A 20,708-nucleotide genomic window follows, 5' to 3' on the forward strand; every position below is an offset into this window, starting at 1 on the left:
TTCCTTCTGTTCTCCGCTAGCATCCTTCTGTTTTCCGCTAGCTTCCTTCTCTGTTAGCTTCCTTCTGTTCTCCGCTAGCTTCCTTCTCTGCTAGCATCCTTCTGTTCTCCGCTAGCTTCCTTCTCTGCTAGCATCCTTCTCTGCTAGCATCCTTCTCTGCTAGCATCCTTCTGTTCTCCGCTAGCTTCCTTCTCTGATAGCTTCCTTCTCTGATAGCTTCCTTCTGTTCTCTGCTACCTTCCTTCTGTTCTCCGCTAGCTTCCTTCTCTGCTAGCATCCTTCTGTTCTCCACTAGCTTCCTTCTCTGATAGCCTCCTTCTGTTCTCCGCTAGATTCCTTCTGTTCTCTGCTAGCTTCCTTCTGTTCTCTGCTAGCTTCCTCCTGTTCTCTGCTAGCTTCCTCCTGTTCTCCGCTAGCTTCCTCCTGTTCTCCGCTAGCTTCCTCCTGTTCTCCGCTAGCTTCCTCCTGTTCTCCGCTAGCTTCCTCCTGTTCTCCGCTAGCTTCCTCCTGTTCTCCGCTAGCTTCCTCCTGTTCTCCGCTAGCTTCCTCCTGTTCTCCGCTAGCTTCCTCCTGTTCTCCGCTAGCTTCCTTCTGTTCTCCGCTAGCTTCCTTCTGTTCTCTGCTAGTGTCCATCTGTCCTCTGCTAGCTTCCCTCTGTTCTCTGCTAGCTTCCTTCTCTTCTCTGCTAACTTCCTTCTGTTCTCCACTAGCTTCCTTCTGTTCTCTGCTAACTTCCTTCTGTTCTCTGTTAGCTTCCTCCTTTTCTCTGCTAGCTTCCTTCTGTTCTCTGCTAGCTTCCTTCTGTTCTCTGCTAGCTTCCTTCTGTTCTCTGCTAGCTTCCTTCTGTTCTCTGTTAGCTTCCTTCTGTTCGCTGCTAGCTTCCTTCTGTTCTCTGCTAGCTTCCCTCTGTTCTCTGCTAGCTTCCTTCTGTTCTCTGTTAGCTTCCTTCTGTTCTCTGCTAGCATTCTGCTAGTTTCCTTATGTTCTCTGCTAGCATTCTACTAGCTTCCTGCTGTTCTCTGCTAGCATTCTAATAGCTTCCTTCTGTTCTCTGCTAGCATTCTAATAGCAACCAATCAAACCCCTTTAATATCTGATGGGGTCTGTAGATGCTCAGTGAGAAACAGGAGAAGCGACACAATCTGGAATCAAATCATAAAAACATCATTCATTAAATAAAGCTCGGATGTGTTTGGTGCATCTTTTCAGGGTTTTAAGAGGTTTGATTCAAACATTTCAGAGTGATCGACCTTTTTATCAGGAGAACCTACAGATGGCTTAACTTGTAACTTAAAATTAGGCTCAAATGTAGTTTAAAATGAAAATGAAGCAGAGATGTTGGGCTGTAAATGTTCTGTTGGACCGGTTCTGTCTCCATTCAGCCTTCAGTGACATGAGAACAAACTCATGGCTGTGCATGTGCAGGGTTCACACACAGGCCGCGGTGTTACATTCACACCTGCAGGGGGAGCCAAAGAGCAAAATACTTAACGAGTTCTCTCATGTTGCTTTAAAGGAAATTAGGTAGGTCTGAGGTGTTGATAAATTATTCCTGGCCTGATTTATGTGACATTATAATCCAAAAATATGGTGAAAATCAATGTTTTTTAGGCAATGGACAGTATATTTTGATTTCCTAGGAAATGAAAGCAGATATCCTGAAATCCCTCCATAATTTTCTTTTCATTTTGTGTGTAAACAAAATGAAAAAAGAATTTTGCACCCGGCTTTATCATATGTTCAGATCTAGCTTCCGGAAATATATGCAAATGTGCGCATATTTAATGAGATATTGCCTAATTTGCATAATTAAACATAGACATTTCTAAAACTTGTAATTCATTTTTTTTTCCCATACTTGCATAAGTAATCAACTGAGGAAGTTTCATGGTGATATCTGTTATTTTAAAATATTACCCTATTCAGCTGTAGTGTCTCGCCTTAAAGGAACCCAAATCAGTGTTTCAGAACCAGTGCATCCATTTAAAGGAGACAGAAAACTGGAAACAGTTCAATTATGTCAACATAAGGTCCAAGATGTCTGAGGTTTACCATCACTTATCAGAACGGGACAGATGTTCTGCAGATGGGGATCAGAGTGTTAGTCTGTACCTGGTAGGCCCTGATGAGCGACTGCACGGCCAGGTGATCCTCCACCAGCTTCTCCACGTTGGGCTGAGCTCCGACCAGCGATGAGAGGTGAGGAGCGGTGAGGCCCGACGCCGCGGACAGACCCAGTGGAGACTGGTAGGCGGCGCCGGGAGGAGCGCCGGCGTTGGCGTTTCGGAAAAACACGTCCCAGGACTGGATGAGAGGAAGAGGAGGAGGAAGGGTTAGATTAAAGCAGTGCTTGTCAAAGGGTGGGGCGCGACAAACGGGAGGAAATTCTAAATTTTATGCCTATCTTAAATGCTTTTCTTTATTGACAATAAAGATAATTCACTAAACAAAACACCCACACACAAACAAAGTACTAATGAAAAGCTAAAATTATGAGAGAGCATTGGGAGAAAAACGTAACCTGGAACTAAAGTGCAAAAACAATGATTGACGTCGGATTGTTAATTGCGGCGGGACAACAAGGTAGCAGGTAGCGTAACTGTGAGCAACATGGATAAATGTGTGGCTCAGACCAAAAAGGAGCACCAGCACCATCACAAACACACGACACAGGGGCCACGTCAACCAAAAACCCAACCCAAAAGAAAATATGATGAAAGCTATCGTGGTGTAGGATTCCCGGTTGCAATGGACCGATGTGTGTTCTGTGTCTGAAGCCGTTAGCAGCAGACAGCATGAGGCCCAACAAATTAAGGAGACACCTGGAAATAACACACGAGTGATGTGCGATTCGTGAGTCGATCGTTCAAAACTCGAGATTCTTTTCACTGACTCGGGATTCGGGACTCGTGACTCGTGATTCGGGACTCGGGATTTTGTGACTCGGGATTCGGGACTCGTGATTCGGGACTCGGGATTTTGTGACTCGGGATTCGGGACTCGGGATTCGGGACTCGGGATTCGGGACTCGTGATTCGGGACTCGTGACTCGGGACTCGGGATTCGTGATTCGGGACTCGTGACTCGGGATTCGTGATTCGGGACTCGTGACTCGGGATTCGTGATTTGGGACTCGTGACTCGGGATTCGTGATTCGGGACTCGTGGTTCGGGACTCGGGATTCGGGACTCGTGACTCGGGACTCATGACTCGGGATTCAGGACTCGGAATTCGTACCTGACTCACAGCTAACTCGCTCCCTCTCCCCCCCGGCTTTATTTTGAAGGAAGCGGGAGTTCATTCATTCTCTACATAATTGTTTTATTCGAATGGTGCAGTGTTGAACGTTAGAATATTATTATTTTTGCTCTATTGTTTAGGTTATTTAAATGTTCTATTTGTGTTTCATACATTTTATTATAATTTTGCACTGTTTCGCACTGAGTGTTAATTTATTGGCTATTTGGGATACAGTGAACCCTCGCTATAACGCGGTTCACCTTTCACGGTCTCGCTGCTTCACGGATTTGCATTGTGCATTGTGTTCTGCATTCTGATTGGCTAAACAGTCTCTCCGCTTCTTCTCTACCTGTAAAAAAAACGTTTATGCAGTACTTTTATTTGTTAAACAAATGCTTGGGCCTGTAAAAAGGTTTTGTTCTTTGGTTTCAATGTATTATGGAGTATTTCATTGTATAATAATTGTAAAATAAATAAAGGTTACTACTTCACGGATTTCGCCTATCACGGGTTCTTTTTGGAACGTAACCCCCGCAAAAAACGAGGGTTCACCGTATTCGAAGTTATTTAGAGAGAAAGAAAGAAAAATAAATGTTTGGCCTTGAAGACTTATAGACTTGTGTTATTTGATGTTATTGACTTTCGTTAATTATAAAATATGATGTTACTTGGTGTTAGTTCAATAAAGTTGAAATGTAATTTGTCAATATTTTTGTTGGGGCGACAGAGGCAGGTGGGGCTTGGAAATCCCCACTTGTTCAGACCGTAAACTGCACCGGGAGCATCTGTTCTTTGCTTTTATGGGTCGCTTCTCTCAAATAGCCTGAGAATGAAGTACCAGATGTCCAGAGGAGACCGAACACCGTGACAGGTGACAACAGGTGCAGCCAGGACGCACAAGATGAGATCAAATAAAACTTTGGAAGATTAACACGTGTAAACCTGTTCCAACAGCCCACATAAATAAAACTGAAGAAGGAAAAACGGTGCTAGTGATACACTAATCTGACGATACGATATGATTCGAGATTCAATTGGATACGATTCGATAAGATCCATTTCGATTGGATACGATTTGATGGGATACGATGGGATAAGATTCAATTCGATTGGATACGATACGGGATTCGATGGGATACGATTCGATTGGATACGAGATTCGATTGGATACGATACGAGATTCGATTGGGTGGGATACGATTGGATAGGATTCGATTGGATTCCATAGGATACGACTCGATGGGATACAATACGAGATTCGAGGGGATATGATTCGATAGGATACGATACAATTGGATACGATACGAGATTCGATTGGATACGATATTCGATTGGATACGAGATTCGATTGGATACGATATTCGATTGGATACGATATTCGATTGGATACGATATTCGATTGGATACGATACGATTCCATAGGATACGATTCGATGGGATACGATACGAGATTCAATTGGATAGGATAGGATATGATTCGATTTGATACGAGATTGGATTCGATACGATACGTTAAAATGAGAAGTTTTTTGTGTTAAAAGCCCCTCTTAAAGGCGTTTAAAGGGTTCCCATGACAACGGATCACATGACAACAGGTGAGACGGAGCTCTGATGACCTCCTGGAGGACACATGAGCGTTGGTCTTGGTTTTAGCCGCAGAGAGATTACACATCTAATCTGTATGAGTGGGATTATCTCTGAACGGTGAAGGAAGACTCTGGTTTTCAGACTTTAAACATCTCATGTAACGATGAAGCGGCTTTAAGTCGAAGACTTTTAACCAACCCGCAGATTACCCGATTAACCCCACAGGAGTGGGCGGGGTTGCATTAATGGTGTGGACCCAGGGTGATACCTTCCAGGTGAGACTGCAGGTCAGAAAGGCCTCAGGATCATCTGAATGAAATGGGAATGCTGCGTTCTGCAGCTCTGAGCGCGCTCTGCCAATAAAAGGTCACGCCGCCCGTTACACAACCCCAGGACAAGTAACCCGACACCTCAGCGACCTGCACGCACCTCGCTGTGGAACTTTTAGGGAACCCCGGCACTGCCATGGTCTGAAATATATATAAAACATATACAAATGGCTAAATAAATGGGTTTATATCAGGTCTAATGCGGGGAAAAAAAAGATGTTTATGCAAAAATAATCTTGAATGTGACATTGAATACATTTTTGTTTTAATTTCAGTTTGAATTTATTTTTGTATTTATTTTACATCATACTATTTATTCCTGTATTTATTTGACATCATACTATTTATTCCTGTATTTATTTTAGATAATATTATTTATTCCTGTATTTATTTTACATCATATTATCTATTTCTGTATTTATTTTACATCATATTATTTATTTCTATATTTATTTTACATCATTATTTATTCCTGTATTTATTTTACATCATTATTTATTTCCGTATTTATTTTACATCAATATTTATTTATGTATTTATTTTACATCATACTATTTATTCCTGTATTTATTTTACTTTACATCATTATTTATTCCTGTATTTATTTTACATCATTATTTATTCCTGTATTTATTTTACTTTACATCATTATTTATTTCTGTATTTATTTTACATTACATCATACACATCTTTTTTGTAATCCATTTCATTCACAGGTGTATTTTCTCCCCCCATTTATTTCCAACATATTCTATATATTTCTGACTGTATATTTCAGATTAAGGCAGTTTTATTCTTTCACCGTCACATCTGAAATGATGGAATGTGACAGATTTAAACAGATATGATCAGTGGACCTGTTCGAGGTTCTGCTGGGAGGTTCTGTTTGCCCAAAGTGGGTCATGTTGGTGTTAGATTATCTCAGACACTTTTAGTTCTAATCCTCGGCGCTGACATGTGGCTCAGGCTGCACATCCGAGCCTCTGGAAACATTTTAACTTTCAGTTTTAGGACCGAGTGCCCACATTAATCCTGCTGAATCTAATCCCGACTCGGGTTAACGTTCTGGTTCTGGTTTAAGGCGAGCACGCCGGCCTTCGCTCTCAGGTCATGTGACCCGGCCCGCGGGAGCTATTATTAGCGGCCTGTCCTTTACGACGCGGATCACATCAGCTGTGTTCAGTCCTCCGGAGGCGGTTCTGAACGCCAGCAGCTGTGTCACCTTCACGCTCGCCGTCTCAACTCGTAACTAACACAGAAAGACAAACTGGAATTAAGAGGATAAATATGAGCTTCTGGGTATAAAACAAACCGAAGCATTTATGTATTATTTTACTTTACATCATTTATTTCTGTATTTATTTTACTTTTCATCATTATTTATTTCTGTATTTATTTTACTTTACGTCAATATTTATTTCTGCATTTATTTTACAACATGACTTATTTCTGTATTTATTTTACTTTTCATCATTATTTATTTCTGTATTTATTTTACTTTTCATCATTATTTATTTCTGTATTTAATTACTTTTCATCATTATTTATTTCTGTATTTAATTACTTTTCATCATTATTTATTTCTGTATTTATTTTAGTTTACATCATTATTTATTTCTGTATTTATTTTACTTTTCGTCATTATTTATTTATGTATTTATTTTAGTTTACATCATTATTTATTTCTGTATTTAATTACTTTTCATCATTCTTTATTTCTGTATTTATTTTACTTTTCATCATTATTTATTTCTGTATTTATTTTACTTTACGTCAATATTTATTTCTGCATTTATTTTACAACATGACTTATTTCTGTATTTATTTTACTTTTCATCATTATTTATTTCTGTATTTATTTTACTTTTCATCATTATTTATTTCTGTATTTAATTACTTTTCATCATTATTTATTTCTGTATTTATTTTACTTTTCATCATTATTTATTTTAGTTTACATCATTATTTATTTCTGTATTTATTTTACTTTTCGTCATTATTTATTTATGTATTTATTTTAGTTTACATCATTATTTATTTCTGTATTTAATTACTTTTCATCATTCTTTATTTCTGTATTTATTTTACTTTTCATCATTATTTATTTCTGTATTTATTTTACTTTTCATCATTATTTATTTCTGTATTTAATTACTTTTCATCATTATTTATTTCTGTATTTATTTTAGTTTACATCAATATTTATTTCTGTATTTATTTTACTTTTCATCATTATTTATTTCTGTATTTAATTACTTTACGTCATGATTTATTTCTGTATTTATTTTACTTTTCGTCATTATTTATTTCTGTATTTATTTTACTTTTCATCATTATTTATTTCTGTATTTATTTTAGTTTACATCATTATTTATTTCTGTATTTATTTTACTTTTCATCATTATTTATTTCTGTATTTATGAATTAACACCAAAAAGATGCCAAAGATAAACTGGAATTAAGGGGATAAATATGAGCTTCTGGGTATAAAACAACCTGAAGCATCAGTCCAACCAGAACCAGCTCCGTTTCTACAGGTTGGAATCATTTAAACTTTATTTTATTCCCGTTTCTCCTCAGAGATGCTCTGATTTTATCTGATGAGAAGAAGCAGGAAGAAAGACTGAAGAAACTTATTCTTTTAGCTGGTATTTATCTAAGATGAAGGCCGTTTTTATGCTGTTAATATGAAAGTATTCTCACAGTTTTAATGTAAACTGCTGCATCTCTGCCTGATGAGTAACGTTGGAAACTTTTAGGACCCAATCTGAAGGAATGTCCTACTATGTGGTGGCGTGGCGCTGCTTTAACTCCATTTTAATTTGTTCCCGAGTGGTTTAATTGGCTCTCTTTAGGGAGCGATGCCAAACTTAATGAGCAGAGGAACATTTTAAACCCAGAGGACAACAGCAACAATCTGAACTCAGACACAGGAGCTGCTGGCAGAGCGTTAAGGCCAACCTGAGCAGGAAAGCTGCCACAGAGAGACGAAAGTACACAGCTGAGTCAGAGAAACCTGCAGGATGAACGTCTGACAGCACAGAAAAATAAAAGTCAGACATTAGTGCTTTTATACTGAAAATAGACTGAAAAGGCTGCTTAACCCTCATACCTGATTTAAAAAACTCCTTAATTTTTGTCCCCTTTTTAAACGACCAAAAAACATCATATATTAATATTTTGTTCCACTTTTTTCCATAAATCTTTTATTCCACTTCAGTTCTGATCATAACCACCAAGTTTTCAATTATTTTAAAAAAATTAACCCTTTAGATGCCAATTTGAACTTTTTAGCCCACATTTTAAGCCTTTAGGTGCCAGTATTTTCAAAATATGGAATGCAAAGTGGAATTATTGAGTAGGGATAATTATGGTCTGGGATATGTCAATGATTAGCAACAACATTGACTTGTAAGGATTTTTATTTTTTTGCTGTCTGATTTAAAAAAAAAAAAAAAAAACTCCTTAATTTCTGAAAAGGGACATTTTTGTCCCCTTCTAAAATGATCCCCGAAATACCATATGTTAATATATTTTTTAGGGGTGGAACGGTACAAAAAACTCACGGCTCGGTACGTACCTCGGTACGGACCCTACGGTTCGGTACATTTTCGGTACAGTGCCGAAGGAGGCGTGTAGCGAGGTTCGAGCACATGTCACAGATATCTGAATCCTGCCTCTTCTACAGTGGAATATGGGCGCATAGCAGATGCGATGTAAATTCCAATTGCTTCAGTAATTTGTTTTGCTCTGCATGTATTCGTATCCAGGGGTTGTTGTAATACATTTGGGAGACGTAATTGGTCGGGTCTTTTCATGGTTCTATAGAACGCATCTGACGGAGGTGTGTGGTGGTCGGTAGCTCCGCCCCATGTCATGCTATCACGGCTGAAATGTTTCATCATACCACACAGACAGAACCGGCGGGTGTTTAATAAGTTAAACTTACACGTTGTCTCCTTTGTCTGCGGCGCGCTGCTCTCCTTTCTTCCTTCATGAAATGAAAAAGTATCTCCTGACTCTCTCTGTGAGCTCTTCCAGCCTCGATGTTAGACGCCTGATGTGATTGTCCATGATTAATATCACCATCATGCAGACCATGAACACGGTGGCCTCCCCGCTCTCCATATTAGCTTCTTTGTGCTGTTTTTTCTTCTCTCGGGTTTTGTTTTGTTCTGTTTTGTTGTGAATGTAGCGCTAAACGGCTAACGGCTAACACGTCACTGAAGCGGACGGCTGCGCGCGGCGCATCAGTCCCGACTCATGTGCGAATGCCGACTGAAACAGCTCCGCTGGGGAAGGACAGTTATCAGAACGAAATTCGAGTTAGGGCTGTCGCGATAACCGCAAAATGCAATCACCGCGGTGCTGAGAGGACCTCCGCGGTGCGTGTCCAGGCCACCGCCACCACCGCCCACCGCACGCCCGCTTGCACGCGCAGAACAACTCGAGAAACTAAAAGAGTTTTTAAGACTGCACAGTAATAATGATACATTGTATATTCCCCTCAAGGCAGGAGAAACACATTAACACAGCGAGGTGCCGCGTTTCTGTCGTCATCTTTGCATATAGGCACCGCACACGCACACACGTCTGCGTGCCACTCGTTGTGGTCTCATTCTCCCCCAGCAGCTGATATTACAAGAATATGCCTACTCAGTGTCGTAGCAAGTTAAAATAAAATGCAGTGGCCCACCTTTATCTCGGCTTTACTCCTCTGCCTAGTCCGGACACTTTATGGCTTTGAATCTTCCCCTATTATCCATGTTTAACGTTGTAAATGCGACCGTCTAATATCAACAATAAACTAGCTTCCACAGAACCACAGCTTGGTGTGCACATTTGCTGTTGGGAAATACCTGATCATTTCAACAAAACTGTGTAGGTGAAACGTATTCTCAGAGTAGTTTGTGAATTGTCTGTTCGCGGAAACAGTTAAAGTTCAGCTTGGGTTGGTTGGACGGCGGCAGTCTGTTAAAAACAAAAACTGTATCCCGGACACGTGAGCTCAACTGCTGCCCTGATCTGCTTCGTTTTTCTCCGTCATTACTAAACGAAACGTGCGCAGGTCTGCAACAGTGTTGATATTTGCCATGTGGCACTGGCAACAATGCAGAACTGGGGTATGCGCTGCTTGATCTCCGCTATGTTGGTCTGTGAGCGAGTAAATGACAGGCAAAGCAAAGTGAAATGTCAGAATCGCTGGGAAAAAAAGACGGATTATGCGCTCGATTTTCATCTAACATTGCATGTCGTGGAAAGTGCGGTATGCGATATCACCGCATACCGCGCTGTTGAGCGGCTATGAGTCACCGCGGTGGGAATTCCCTCACCGCGACAGCCCTAATTCGAGTAGGACAGTTCTGATAACTGCGTTCTTAGAACTACTCTGTCCGAAAGCGTATATCTCTACGGACCAATCAGAGCTTGCATGTGGCAGTGTTTAAATGGGTCCTGAAGGAAACTCTTGCAAAATAACAGTTCCGCGTTGAGATCAATATTAAACTTCCGTACCGTGTGTATTCTGCGTGGAAATGCGCGTACCGAACCGTGACGGTACGAATACATATACCGTGCCAGCCCTAATATTTTTCCACTTTTTTTTCCATAAATCTTTTCTTCCACTTCAGTTCTGATCATAACCACCAAGTTTTCAATTATTCAAAAATAAATTAACCCTTTAAATACTGGTTTATATGAGGTAAACACCAATTTCTTTTAAAACACACACAAAAACTGCTGTATTCTCAATGTATGCAATGCAAAATGTCCCTTTTCAGAAATGGAGTTGTTTTTTTTTACATAATGAAAAATTGCATTGTATATGATGTGTGTTTGAAATTTGAAAAAAATATAGTCAAAAATGTAGCCTGGGAATTCCCATGCTGCTTTGCGCTCGATTTCATTCTCACTGCAAAGGCAGCCTGGAAACCGCCGCCCTTATTTTTGCCAGAGTTAGGGAACCAATCACAGAACGGGGGGGGCAGCAAGACGATGACGACGTCTATGCGCAACACTGAAGCTTGTAGAGTGTTAATTCAACATGGCAGCGGACACAACGTTACCGTTCAATGCAGCCTTAGAAAGTGTTTCGGAGTAGATTCACCCTGGGGTCATTTGAACCGTGACATCCAGCCAAGTAGCCCACCCGCAGTTTTTCCGATCTTGGCTGAACATCAGCTGAGTTACTGAGTTATCCCGAATAGCTTAGCACAAGCGCTAACGGACGCTGGCAGTATCTCCAAAATTACCACACTAAAATCACGTCATGACACCAAACTTCTACAGTAGTACAAATATGGTCTGTACTCACAAAACGATGCATTTGGAAGTTTGTACATAGTCCAGGAGTTTATTATTATCAACCTGATACCTTTTCTGCTGCTAAAGCTTCGTTGACGTCACTTCTGGGAGCTGGGAGCTTCAAAGTAAGATGAGGGTTGATCTACTACTGTAGACAACAAAGCAAGGCTGCTCAATTTCTCCATTGATATAATAAATTCACAACTCTACAACATAAAAAATCATGTAGAACATAGCATATAGGCCTACTTTGTTGTCAATTTAAGTAGCTTAGAGCGCAAGTTTACTTTTATTTTACTTTTTTTTCTTCTTCCTCGTCGAATTTCTGTCGTCATCTGGTATAAGTGATACAATTGGCTATGAATCGAGCGCAAAGCAGCATGGGAAGAACCTGACGTCATTTGATAGACATTCGTAGCGCCCAATATGCCGCTCTAGGCATTCGTAAACCACGCCTCAAATACGAGAAAATGCACACCTAGTTCCCAGACCACCATCTCATCGAGATTGTGGACGCGTCAGCCAGGCTATCAAAAATGCACAACTGGACCAAATATGATGAGTATCACTATCTACAGTGTGAAATTAGAGGAGAAAGTACACCCCAAGTGGAGAAAAATGTCCCCTATCAGGGGTTAGGGGTAAACTGCCATCAGTGGTAAACAACAAGAGCATGGAGGCTGAGGTGGTGAAGAAGAAGAAAAACTGGGTTCCTGAACCATTAAAACAGAACCATCTGCAGTTTAAAGAGCCTCAGATTTAAAAAGTGGTTTTAATTTCTGACTGAAGCAGAACCAACATCCCTGCTCTGCCAACATATCTGGAGGAAGGCTAAATTTAACTCGACTGTGGTTCATGTTAGATCAGGGAGCATCGTTCAGATAGTTTCCACCTGGGAACAGATCACCCTGATAGGTTTCAAACCTGATTAAATTTAACTTTTCCCTCTATCTCAGCTCCATCATGGAGACATTCCAACCCTTCTTCCCCCCTCAGGTCAGGGCAGCTCCTTTAAAGGAGAACTGCGGTATTTTCAACATTAAGCCTCTTTTCTGAGTCGTCTGCAGTGTTTCAGAACCCCCCTCACCGCTTTGTTTACTGCTGTCTCCGGTATTTGCCTAATTTTGATTAATCTCAACCTGCTTCAGAACGGCAAGTCATGCGCATGTCTTAAAAGGTCCGTAAAAGCACCATAAACGTCCGTTTTCTAAATAATCAACTCACCGGAGTGGTTACTGGTGTGCACTGGTAATCCATATCAAATTTCGTAGCGAAAAGTTGCTTCTGTCGTGTTTTATTTGACATTTTGTCCTGGATGTTTGTTGATATTACTCCGCCACCGCTGAGAAAATAGTGCGAGCATGAACGAGCTGCCAAATAAAACACGACAGAAGCAACTTTTCGCCACGAAATTTGATATGGATTACCAGTGCACACCAGTAACCACTCCGGTGAGTTGATGATTTTGAAAACGGACGTTTATGGTGCTTTTACGGACCTTTTTGGAAATGCACATGACTTGCCGTTCTGAAGCAGGTTAAGATGAATCAAAATTAGGCAAATACCGGAGACAGCAGTAAACAAAGCGGTGAGGGGGGTTCTGAAACATTGCAGACAACTCATAAAAGAGGCTTAATGTTGAAAATACCGCAGTTCCCCTTTAAGGACTTTCTGGCAAACTGTGATGTGCCCATCCTGTTTCTGTGGCTAACTAGCGGTTAGCATGTAGTAGCGCAGCCTCCACCTTAGCTCCGCCCCCCACACCTGCTGGGAGCTCCACCTTGGCTCCGCCCCCCACACCTGCTGGGAGCTCCACCTGGGCTCCGCCCCCCACACCTGCTGGGAGCTCCACCTGGGCTACGCCCCCCACACCTTACTGGGAGCTCCACCTTGACTCCGCCCCCCACACCTTACTGGGAGCTCCACCTTGACTCCGCCCCCCCCCACACCCGCTGGGAGCTCCACCTTGGCTCCGCCGCCCCCCCACACCTGCTGGGAGCTCCACCTTGACTCCGCCCCCCACACCTTACTGGGAGCTCCACCTTGGCTCCGCCCCCCCCCACACCTGCTGGGAGCTCCACCTTGGCTCCACCCCCCCCCCCCACACCTGCTGGGAGCTCCACCTTAGCTCTGCCCCCCCCACACCTGCTGGGATCCCCACCTTAGCTCCGCCCCCCCACCTGCTGGGAGCTCCACCTTGGCTCCGCCCCCCACACCTTACTGGGAGCTCCACCTTGGCTCCGCCCCCCCCACACCTGCTGGGAGCTCCACCTTGGCTCCGCCGCCCCCCCACACCTGCTGGGAGCTCCACCTTGACTCCGCCCCCCACACCTTACTGGGAGCTCCACCTTGGCTCCGCCCCCCCCCACACCTGCTGGGAGCTCCACCTTGGCTCCACCCCCCCCACACCTGCTGGGAGCTCCACCTTGGCTCCACCCCCCCCCCCCCCACACCTGCTGGGAGCTCCACCTTGGCTCGGCCCCCCACACCTTACTGGGAGCTCCACCTGGGCTCCGCCCCCCACACCTTACTGGGAGCTCCACCTTGGCTCCGCCCCCCACACCTGCTGGGAGCTCCACCTTGAGCTCCACCTTGGCTCCGCCCCCCACACCTGCTGGGAGCTCCACCTTTTCTCACCTTGTGAACACTCTTGGGGTTCTCCAACCAGGCGTAGTACATCTCCTCCACATAATTAGAGCTCGTCCCGTTCAGAAACGGCTCCGAGGCCACAGGCGCAGAGTAGCACCTGATTGGCTGAAACGTCCTTGTGCCGCCTGCGGAGGCACCTGTGATTGGCCGCTGCGGGCCGACAGTCTGAGCCGCCTGCGAGGCGGTTAGCGGACGCAAGCGCGCCGCACAAGTCCGTAAACGATGCATGAGCAGTCCTTAAAGTATCACACGCACAGCGGCGGTCAGTCCGACGGGCCGGACGTCCTCAACCTCACAGCGATGGGAAGGTAAGCTCCACCCGGGGCGGTCCCACACAGGAAGGGCTGAATCAAACGTCCACTGAGAGAGAAGAGAGACACGCTGTTAGACCAGAAATAATGTGTTTTAATCACCTGGAGAACATTCCCAGAGCTTTACAATAATTAGGGCTGGGCAACGATTAAAATGTTTAATCTAATTAATCACACGATTTCCCTGATTAATCACTATTAATCTCATTTGTACGCAGAATCCAAAAGTAGTGTATAGCTTTTAGCATTTAGCTTTATTTTAAATGTGCTGCGCTGCCATATGAATGAAAGTGCCATAACATTTGTTGTGCAAACACACTTTTAACATCAGCATCTTTCTGTAGTTTTTATGTAGAAGCCTCGCTCCACTGTCTGTTTCCTTGAATGACTTGCTGCTATCAGTTGTGTGTTTTCCTTTAAGTGATATTTTAGACTGGAACTACTACGCTGAGAAGACAATTCAACTTGGCAGTGTTTACAGATGACTTTGGTTCTGTCGACTCCGCCGTCTGGAAGAACTTTAACATGAAAATGGCCGAGTAAAAGTTCCGTACCCTTCTCCATGTTTGGTGGATCCGCCGATTACTTTCTTTTCCTGTTCCACAGCAGACAGCAGCAGACTTTTACAAAATAAAAGCCTGTGAGCAGACTTTTACAAAATAAAAGCCTGTGAGCAACAGACTTTTACAAAATAAAAGCCTGTGAGCAACAGACTTTTACAAAATAAAAGCCTGTGAGCAACACTTTTACAAAATAAAAGCCTGTGAGCAACAGACTTTTACAAAATAAAAGCCTGTGAGCAACAGACTTTTACAAAATAAAAGCCTGTGAGCAACAGACTTTTACAAAATAAAAGCCTGTGAGCAGACTTTTACAAAATAAAACCTGCGTTAAAGTGATAAAATATTTATCGGCGTTAATTTATCGAACAGTTAACGCGACTAAACGCCCTAAAATAAAATAAAGTGTTTTATTGACTGAAGAACGTTCCCTGAACTTAGGGAACTTTAACTAACTTTAACTAAGGGTTAAAGCAGAGACTCTGATCACTTACAACCAGCACAGATGTTTGACCACAAAAACAGCCCAAACTTTAAAGACTTTAAAGACGTCAGAGCTGGTTTAGGATCTCTTTGTGGTTTCAGTGTGATCTGTTACAGATTTACATCGGAGTCTGTTTCTGAAAGCAGACTCCGTCTTATTTATGTCCTTTATCCCACAGACTGCATTTTATTTCCATTATTTACTCCTTTAATCTCCATAACTGTTCATTATTTTTCTGCTCCAACAGCCATAAAACTGTTTTATTCTTCATCTGAATCCAATCCTTCAACACTCAATGGGTTGGAGCAGAGACTGGGAGGAAAATATGGGAAACAAACAGTTTAAAGCCTCATTTTTTACCACGGAACAGGTGTAACAGACACCTGTTTCATGATTATTCAGAGCTCATGTGTGAAAACAGCAACTTTTCAGAGACTGAAATGTTTGGACAGATCTACTGAGAATGGATTCTGACTCATTCTCCAGGGATGTTCTGCTTTTAGAAGACTAAACTCATTTAAAACTAAGTGAATCGTGGCCCATTGGCTGCTTTCTCCTCCGGTTTAAACCTCAAACTGAGTCACCGACCCTCAAACATCAGATTTCATCCGCCCAAATAAAAAAAAACAAAGAACAGAACTTCCTGAGTTTAGTCCAGCTGATCGTGTCTCAGAGACGAAACAAAACCTGGTTTCATATCAGAGAAAGAAGAAGAAGCAGCAGCCAGCGTGTCGACAGCAGGAAATGAAGTCAGAGCGAAGAGTTAAAGCAGCAGAGCCCCACCCTTCAACTTTAAACTTTATGTCTCCATCTTTGTTTGCATTCCCTGCAGTCAGAGTACTGTTCTACACCGACAGCTCAATAAAGGTTGTTCAAAGAGCTGAGCGGCTGAATCCGACGCTGCCTTTGGGTTTGATCCGGCTCAAAATAAAAGCTTCTAAAGGATTATTGTTGTTGTAGTTTTCTTCATTTAAAAAAAAAAAAACAAAACAAAAAAAAATACAACTTTTGTTTTAATTTGAGCCATAAAACTAATAAATGCAGCGAGACTTTCCCTCCTGGGGTAAATAAATATAGCTTCCTGCTCTGTAGCTCCCACCTGGGCCCAAAGTGTTCGTCCTGTGGATAAACCGGCGTCTCCACCGTATAAATGTCCAACAGCAACGTGCACCAAGGCTGAGTCGTAATATCTTCCCACCGGCTCCCCTGCTGTCTGACAACGATCCCGCTAACGTTAGCTTAGCTGCTCTGTAGCAGGTTTTTAGCATCTGGTAGTGAGCCGCATTTCTCCCCCTGGGCTAGATGCCTCCGTCTGAGATCTATCCATCTTCATCCTCCCTCTGATGGTGGAGCTCCTCCCTCTGGATGGAGAAGCCCCTCCCCCAGATGGTGAAGCTCCTCCCTCTGGATGGTGGAGCTCCTCCCCCTGTCTCTAAGGCTAAGCCCCGTCCCCTTCTGAAGGAAACTCATTTCAGCCGCTTGTATCCACGACCTCCTTCTTTGGGTCTCTACACAGATCTATGGAAGCCCGGAGGGAGTTAAATAGAAACCCCGTTTTCATCAAAAAGAAACTGTCGAAGCAAAGGATAAAAACATTCCAAGGCTGATGTGGCTCATAGAAATAAGATCATGTCCCTTCAGTTTGAGGTCGGACATCTGACACGAGGCTGTGCAACACGTCCCCACAGCTTTCATCTGGAACTCAATCTGATCTCCAGAACTAAATACTCTGACCTGTGAGCAGTTCAGAGCCTCCATCAGAACAGGGAACGACTGACTACAAGTCTGTAGAACTCTGCCTCATTCATCCTGCTCCGTCAGCTTTTTAATTCTTTTACCTGCTCACTGTCAAAGCAAAGCTGCCCTTTATATCTCATCCTGCCTTACTGAACCAGTTACTGGACCTAACCCGGTTTCTCCAGAGAACGCCATGTAAACCCTCTGTGTGCCCTGTCATATACAGCTACACTAACACTCCTGAATTATGATGTTTCCTGTTGTTGTCGACACCGAGCAGCAGAAAAAGAGGCAGCGTGTGCACGTGTGAGCAGCCGGTCAGCAACCGGTTAGCAGCTGGTTAGCAGACAGCTGCAGGCCCTGGTGTTTATGTCTGTGTGAACAGGCCTCATCTGTACCGGCTCAGGGTTAAATAACCTGAACACGGCCTTTCTGTGGTAGTTTAACTGCAGCCAAACTCTGCTTTCACACTGGGACGGGTACGGTCAGTTAAACAGCTAAATCCTGCTGGGAGGTCAGGTTAACTGTCCCCTGATTGGACACAAATCATCTCAGAAACATCTCTGATCCCTTATGGACTAAAGTCTGCACATACTTATTATAAAATGTTTATTAACAGTTTATTTAGTGTCCCCCCTACAGTTACTCTCCCTGTGTAGTTCCTTAAGCACATCAGAACCGTATCAGGAGTTTAAGCCGGGTTTGGACCTCACTTTGTACCCCTGCGGGGGCAGAAGCCCCCCAACAGGACCGTGTTTTAGGTCAACAGCTGTTTTTATTTACACTCTGCTGAGTGAGAAACAGCCTCCATGATTTCAGAAAGCCCGTAACAACAGGCCGGGGGGGCTTCCGATCCGTGTCCGTGTCGGAGTGCCCCCCAGCCGGACTTTCTCTCGGTGTTTTGACCTTGTTGGGGCTCCACTCCCTGCCCGCCGCCTCCATTCCCCTTCACCCTGAGCCCAACCCGGACCCGCCCATCACCTGCCCACCGGCCCTCCTGATTGGCTGCCTGCGAGACATCCCGCCCGGAAATAGAATTTCAAGCTCTCTATTGGCCAACAGGCCCGTCTTTCAGTTTGTCCTTTCACGAGTCATGAGTTCCCGAAAATGACTGCCTGCTTTAACCAAAACACTGTAAAATGACCTCCCGGGACAGTGTTAAATGCTAAAAGCAGGCATATGAGCTTTGATTGGGTGCCTTATTCTTAAATATTAATCGGTAACATGATTAGCTGGAGGGCTAACGCATCAGGTTATGTAATTAGCCGACTAGCAGCTAGCATAGCATGCTAGAGGCTAGCATAGCATGCTAGCAGGTTTTGTGTTTGTCACATTCCTCCGCACGTAATTTTTAAATTAATCTTGAGTTAAAAACCCGAACCCCTGTCTGTGGAACAGAACACAACACACCGTTAACTCGAGCTACATGTCGGTCTCACAGACCCGGTTACTGACCTCCAAGAAGCGTCCCAGCGGCTCCACTCTCGGCCGGTATCCCAGTTGCCCTTCGCCTCTCCCGGTAAAATGATGACAGCTTCTGGGGGAGCGGAGCGTGGGGCCCAGGCCAGCACTGACGTCATGACGTACAGAGAGTGGGGCGGGGTTTCAGGAATAAACATTTTTTTCAAGCTATTTATTATTATTATTATTATTATTAACAACAACAATAATGTGTATTTTTCTCAATAGGCAGTAAAATCATAGATAATGTCCTTTTAATTTTAACATTTTTGTATTAATTTATATTTGAATAATTAACAAATAAATTAATTTTTTATTAGCATTTATTAATTAATCAGAAACTACAATAAAGGCAAGCTTATGATATAAAGCTTTCTGTAGCTAATTTGCAATAGAATAAAATTTTATATGAATAAAACTGCTAATTTTGCACAAATAATATTTGCACAAATATCCTCATAGTGTAAATTATCCATATACCCCATTATTTTTACCTTTATTGTTAGATGTACAAATCTGTTTTTATTTAGTTTACTGATGTTCATTATTATTATTATTATTATTATTATTTACCCTACTCTTCATACTGTAGATTTGTATATAGCTAATGTTTATTCTCTATTTTTATTTTATTTCTATTCTAATTCTATTCTATGTATTCTATTTGCTTGTTTGTCCTTTAATTGTTTACATATCTTTTATACTGTACGCTGCTGCAACAAAATAATTTCCCAAATTGGGATGAATAAAGTATCTATCTATCTATCTATCTATCTATCTATCTATCTAAATAATTTAATCGAAAATATATTTTCCTTCTGAACCTCCAGTTAAAAATATCTGTTTGGAAATACTGAATTACAAATTAATATGATGGAAAAGTTTATATTTGATGATTATATTTTAAATATTGTGCATCCATTTTAATATAATTACATATAATCACAGGGAAGTTTCCTCCAGGGTGTTAAAGAGGAGGCTCCGACCTCAGATTCAGGAGGGACAGAAACCAGATCTTTACCCTCATGTGGTGAAGAGCAGAGGTGGGTAGTAACGAGTTACATTTGAGTGAGTTTTTGAACATTATACTTCTAGGAGTTCTAGTAGTTTTAAATCCCTATACTTTTTACTTTTACTTGAGTAGATTTTGTGAAGAAGAAACTCCTCTTACTCTTACAGCTACATTATGTGTCTTCTGTGTCAACCAAAACAAACGCACATTTCAGCAGAAACTCAACATCTAACTTGAGGAAACATGTAGCGCTAAGTTTCCTAAACTCGTTTTTCCCCCCATGGATAGGTGAATGTTTGTTTTTAGGTTACATATGGGTTACATATGTTTTAAACATTTTTTTAAGTCTCTTTTCTTTTTTATTGAAGTTCTTCAATTTACCTGGATTATTTTAATTTAAGCTATTTTGTAATTAATTCATTTTAATTTATTTTATCAATTGGATGAACTCTAATTTGCCTAAAGATGATTATTTAGTATTTTTGTCTGTCTGATTGAATGCTTGTGTTAACAAATAAATCAGACGTTACTCAACAGTTAATCAGTACTTGAGTAGTTTTTTCACCAAGCACTTTTTTACTCTTACTCTAGTAATTATTTGGATGAATACTTATTACTTTTACTTGAGTCACATTATTCTGAAGTAACAGTACTTTTACTTCAGTACAATTTTTGGCTGCTCTACCCACCTCTGGCTGTAACCCTGTGGATTCAACTGAATTAAACCCTCACCTGTGGGCACATGTGGGCAGAAACCCAAAGAACGAGGTTGTCGTGGATACGAGCGGCTGAAATTACATTACATTACATTACATTACGGTCATTTTGCAGACGCTTTCAACCAACGCGAATTACAATAAGTGCGTTCAACATCGGTAGGCAAAAGAACTTCAGGTCACAAGAAATCATAAGTGCATTTCCTTCTAATACCAAACAGCTAAGAGCAAAACTAGTGCTAGAGTAAGTGCGATAACCAACCAGCCTCTCACCAACTGCACACCAGTCACAGCGGGGTGGGGATGCAAACCCTGGTTC

General features: G+C 42.1%; 1 protein-coding gene across 3 annotated transcripts in view; it reads right to left on the minus strand.

Annotated features, from left to right (window-relative positions):
* Positions 1-18,746, minus strand: part of ogdha (oxoglutarate dehydrogenase a) — a 46,730-nt gene extending 27,984 nt beyond the window's left edge. For all 3 annotated transcript variants that reach the window (XM_075467004.1, XM_075467008.1, XM_075467005.1), the window contains exons 1-3: positions 18,656-18,746; positions 14,097-14,468; positions 2,113-2,304 (exon numbers count right to left, since the gene is read on the minus strand). In XM_075467004.1, coding sequence (XP_075323119.1) covers positions 2,113-2,304; positions 14,097-14,336 — 432 coding nt within the window. In that variant the 5' untranslated portion in view covers positions 14,337-14,468; positions 18,656-18,746. The remainder of the gene's footprint in view (positions 1-2,112; positions 2,305-14,096; positions 14,469-18,655) is intronic.
* Between the last annotated feature and the right edge of the window lie 1,962 nt (positions 18,747-20,708).

This window comes from Odontesthes bonariensis, chromosome 6 (assembly GCF_027942865.1).
Source record: "Odontesthes bonariensis isolate fOdoBon6 chromosome 6, fOdoBon6.hap1, whole genome shotgun sequence".
Taxonomy (NCBI): Eukaryota; Metazoa; Chordata; class Actinopteri; order Atheriniformes; family Atherinopsidae; genus Odontesthes; species Odontesthes bonariensis.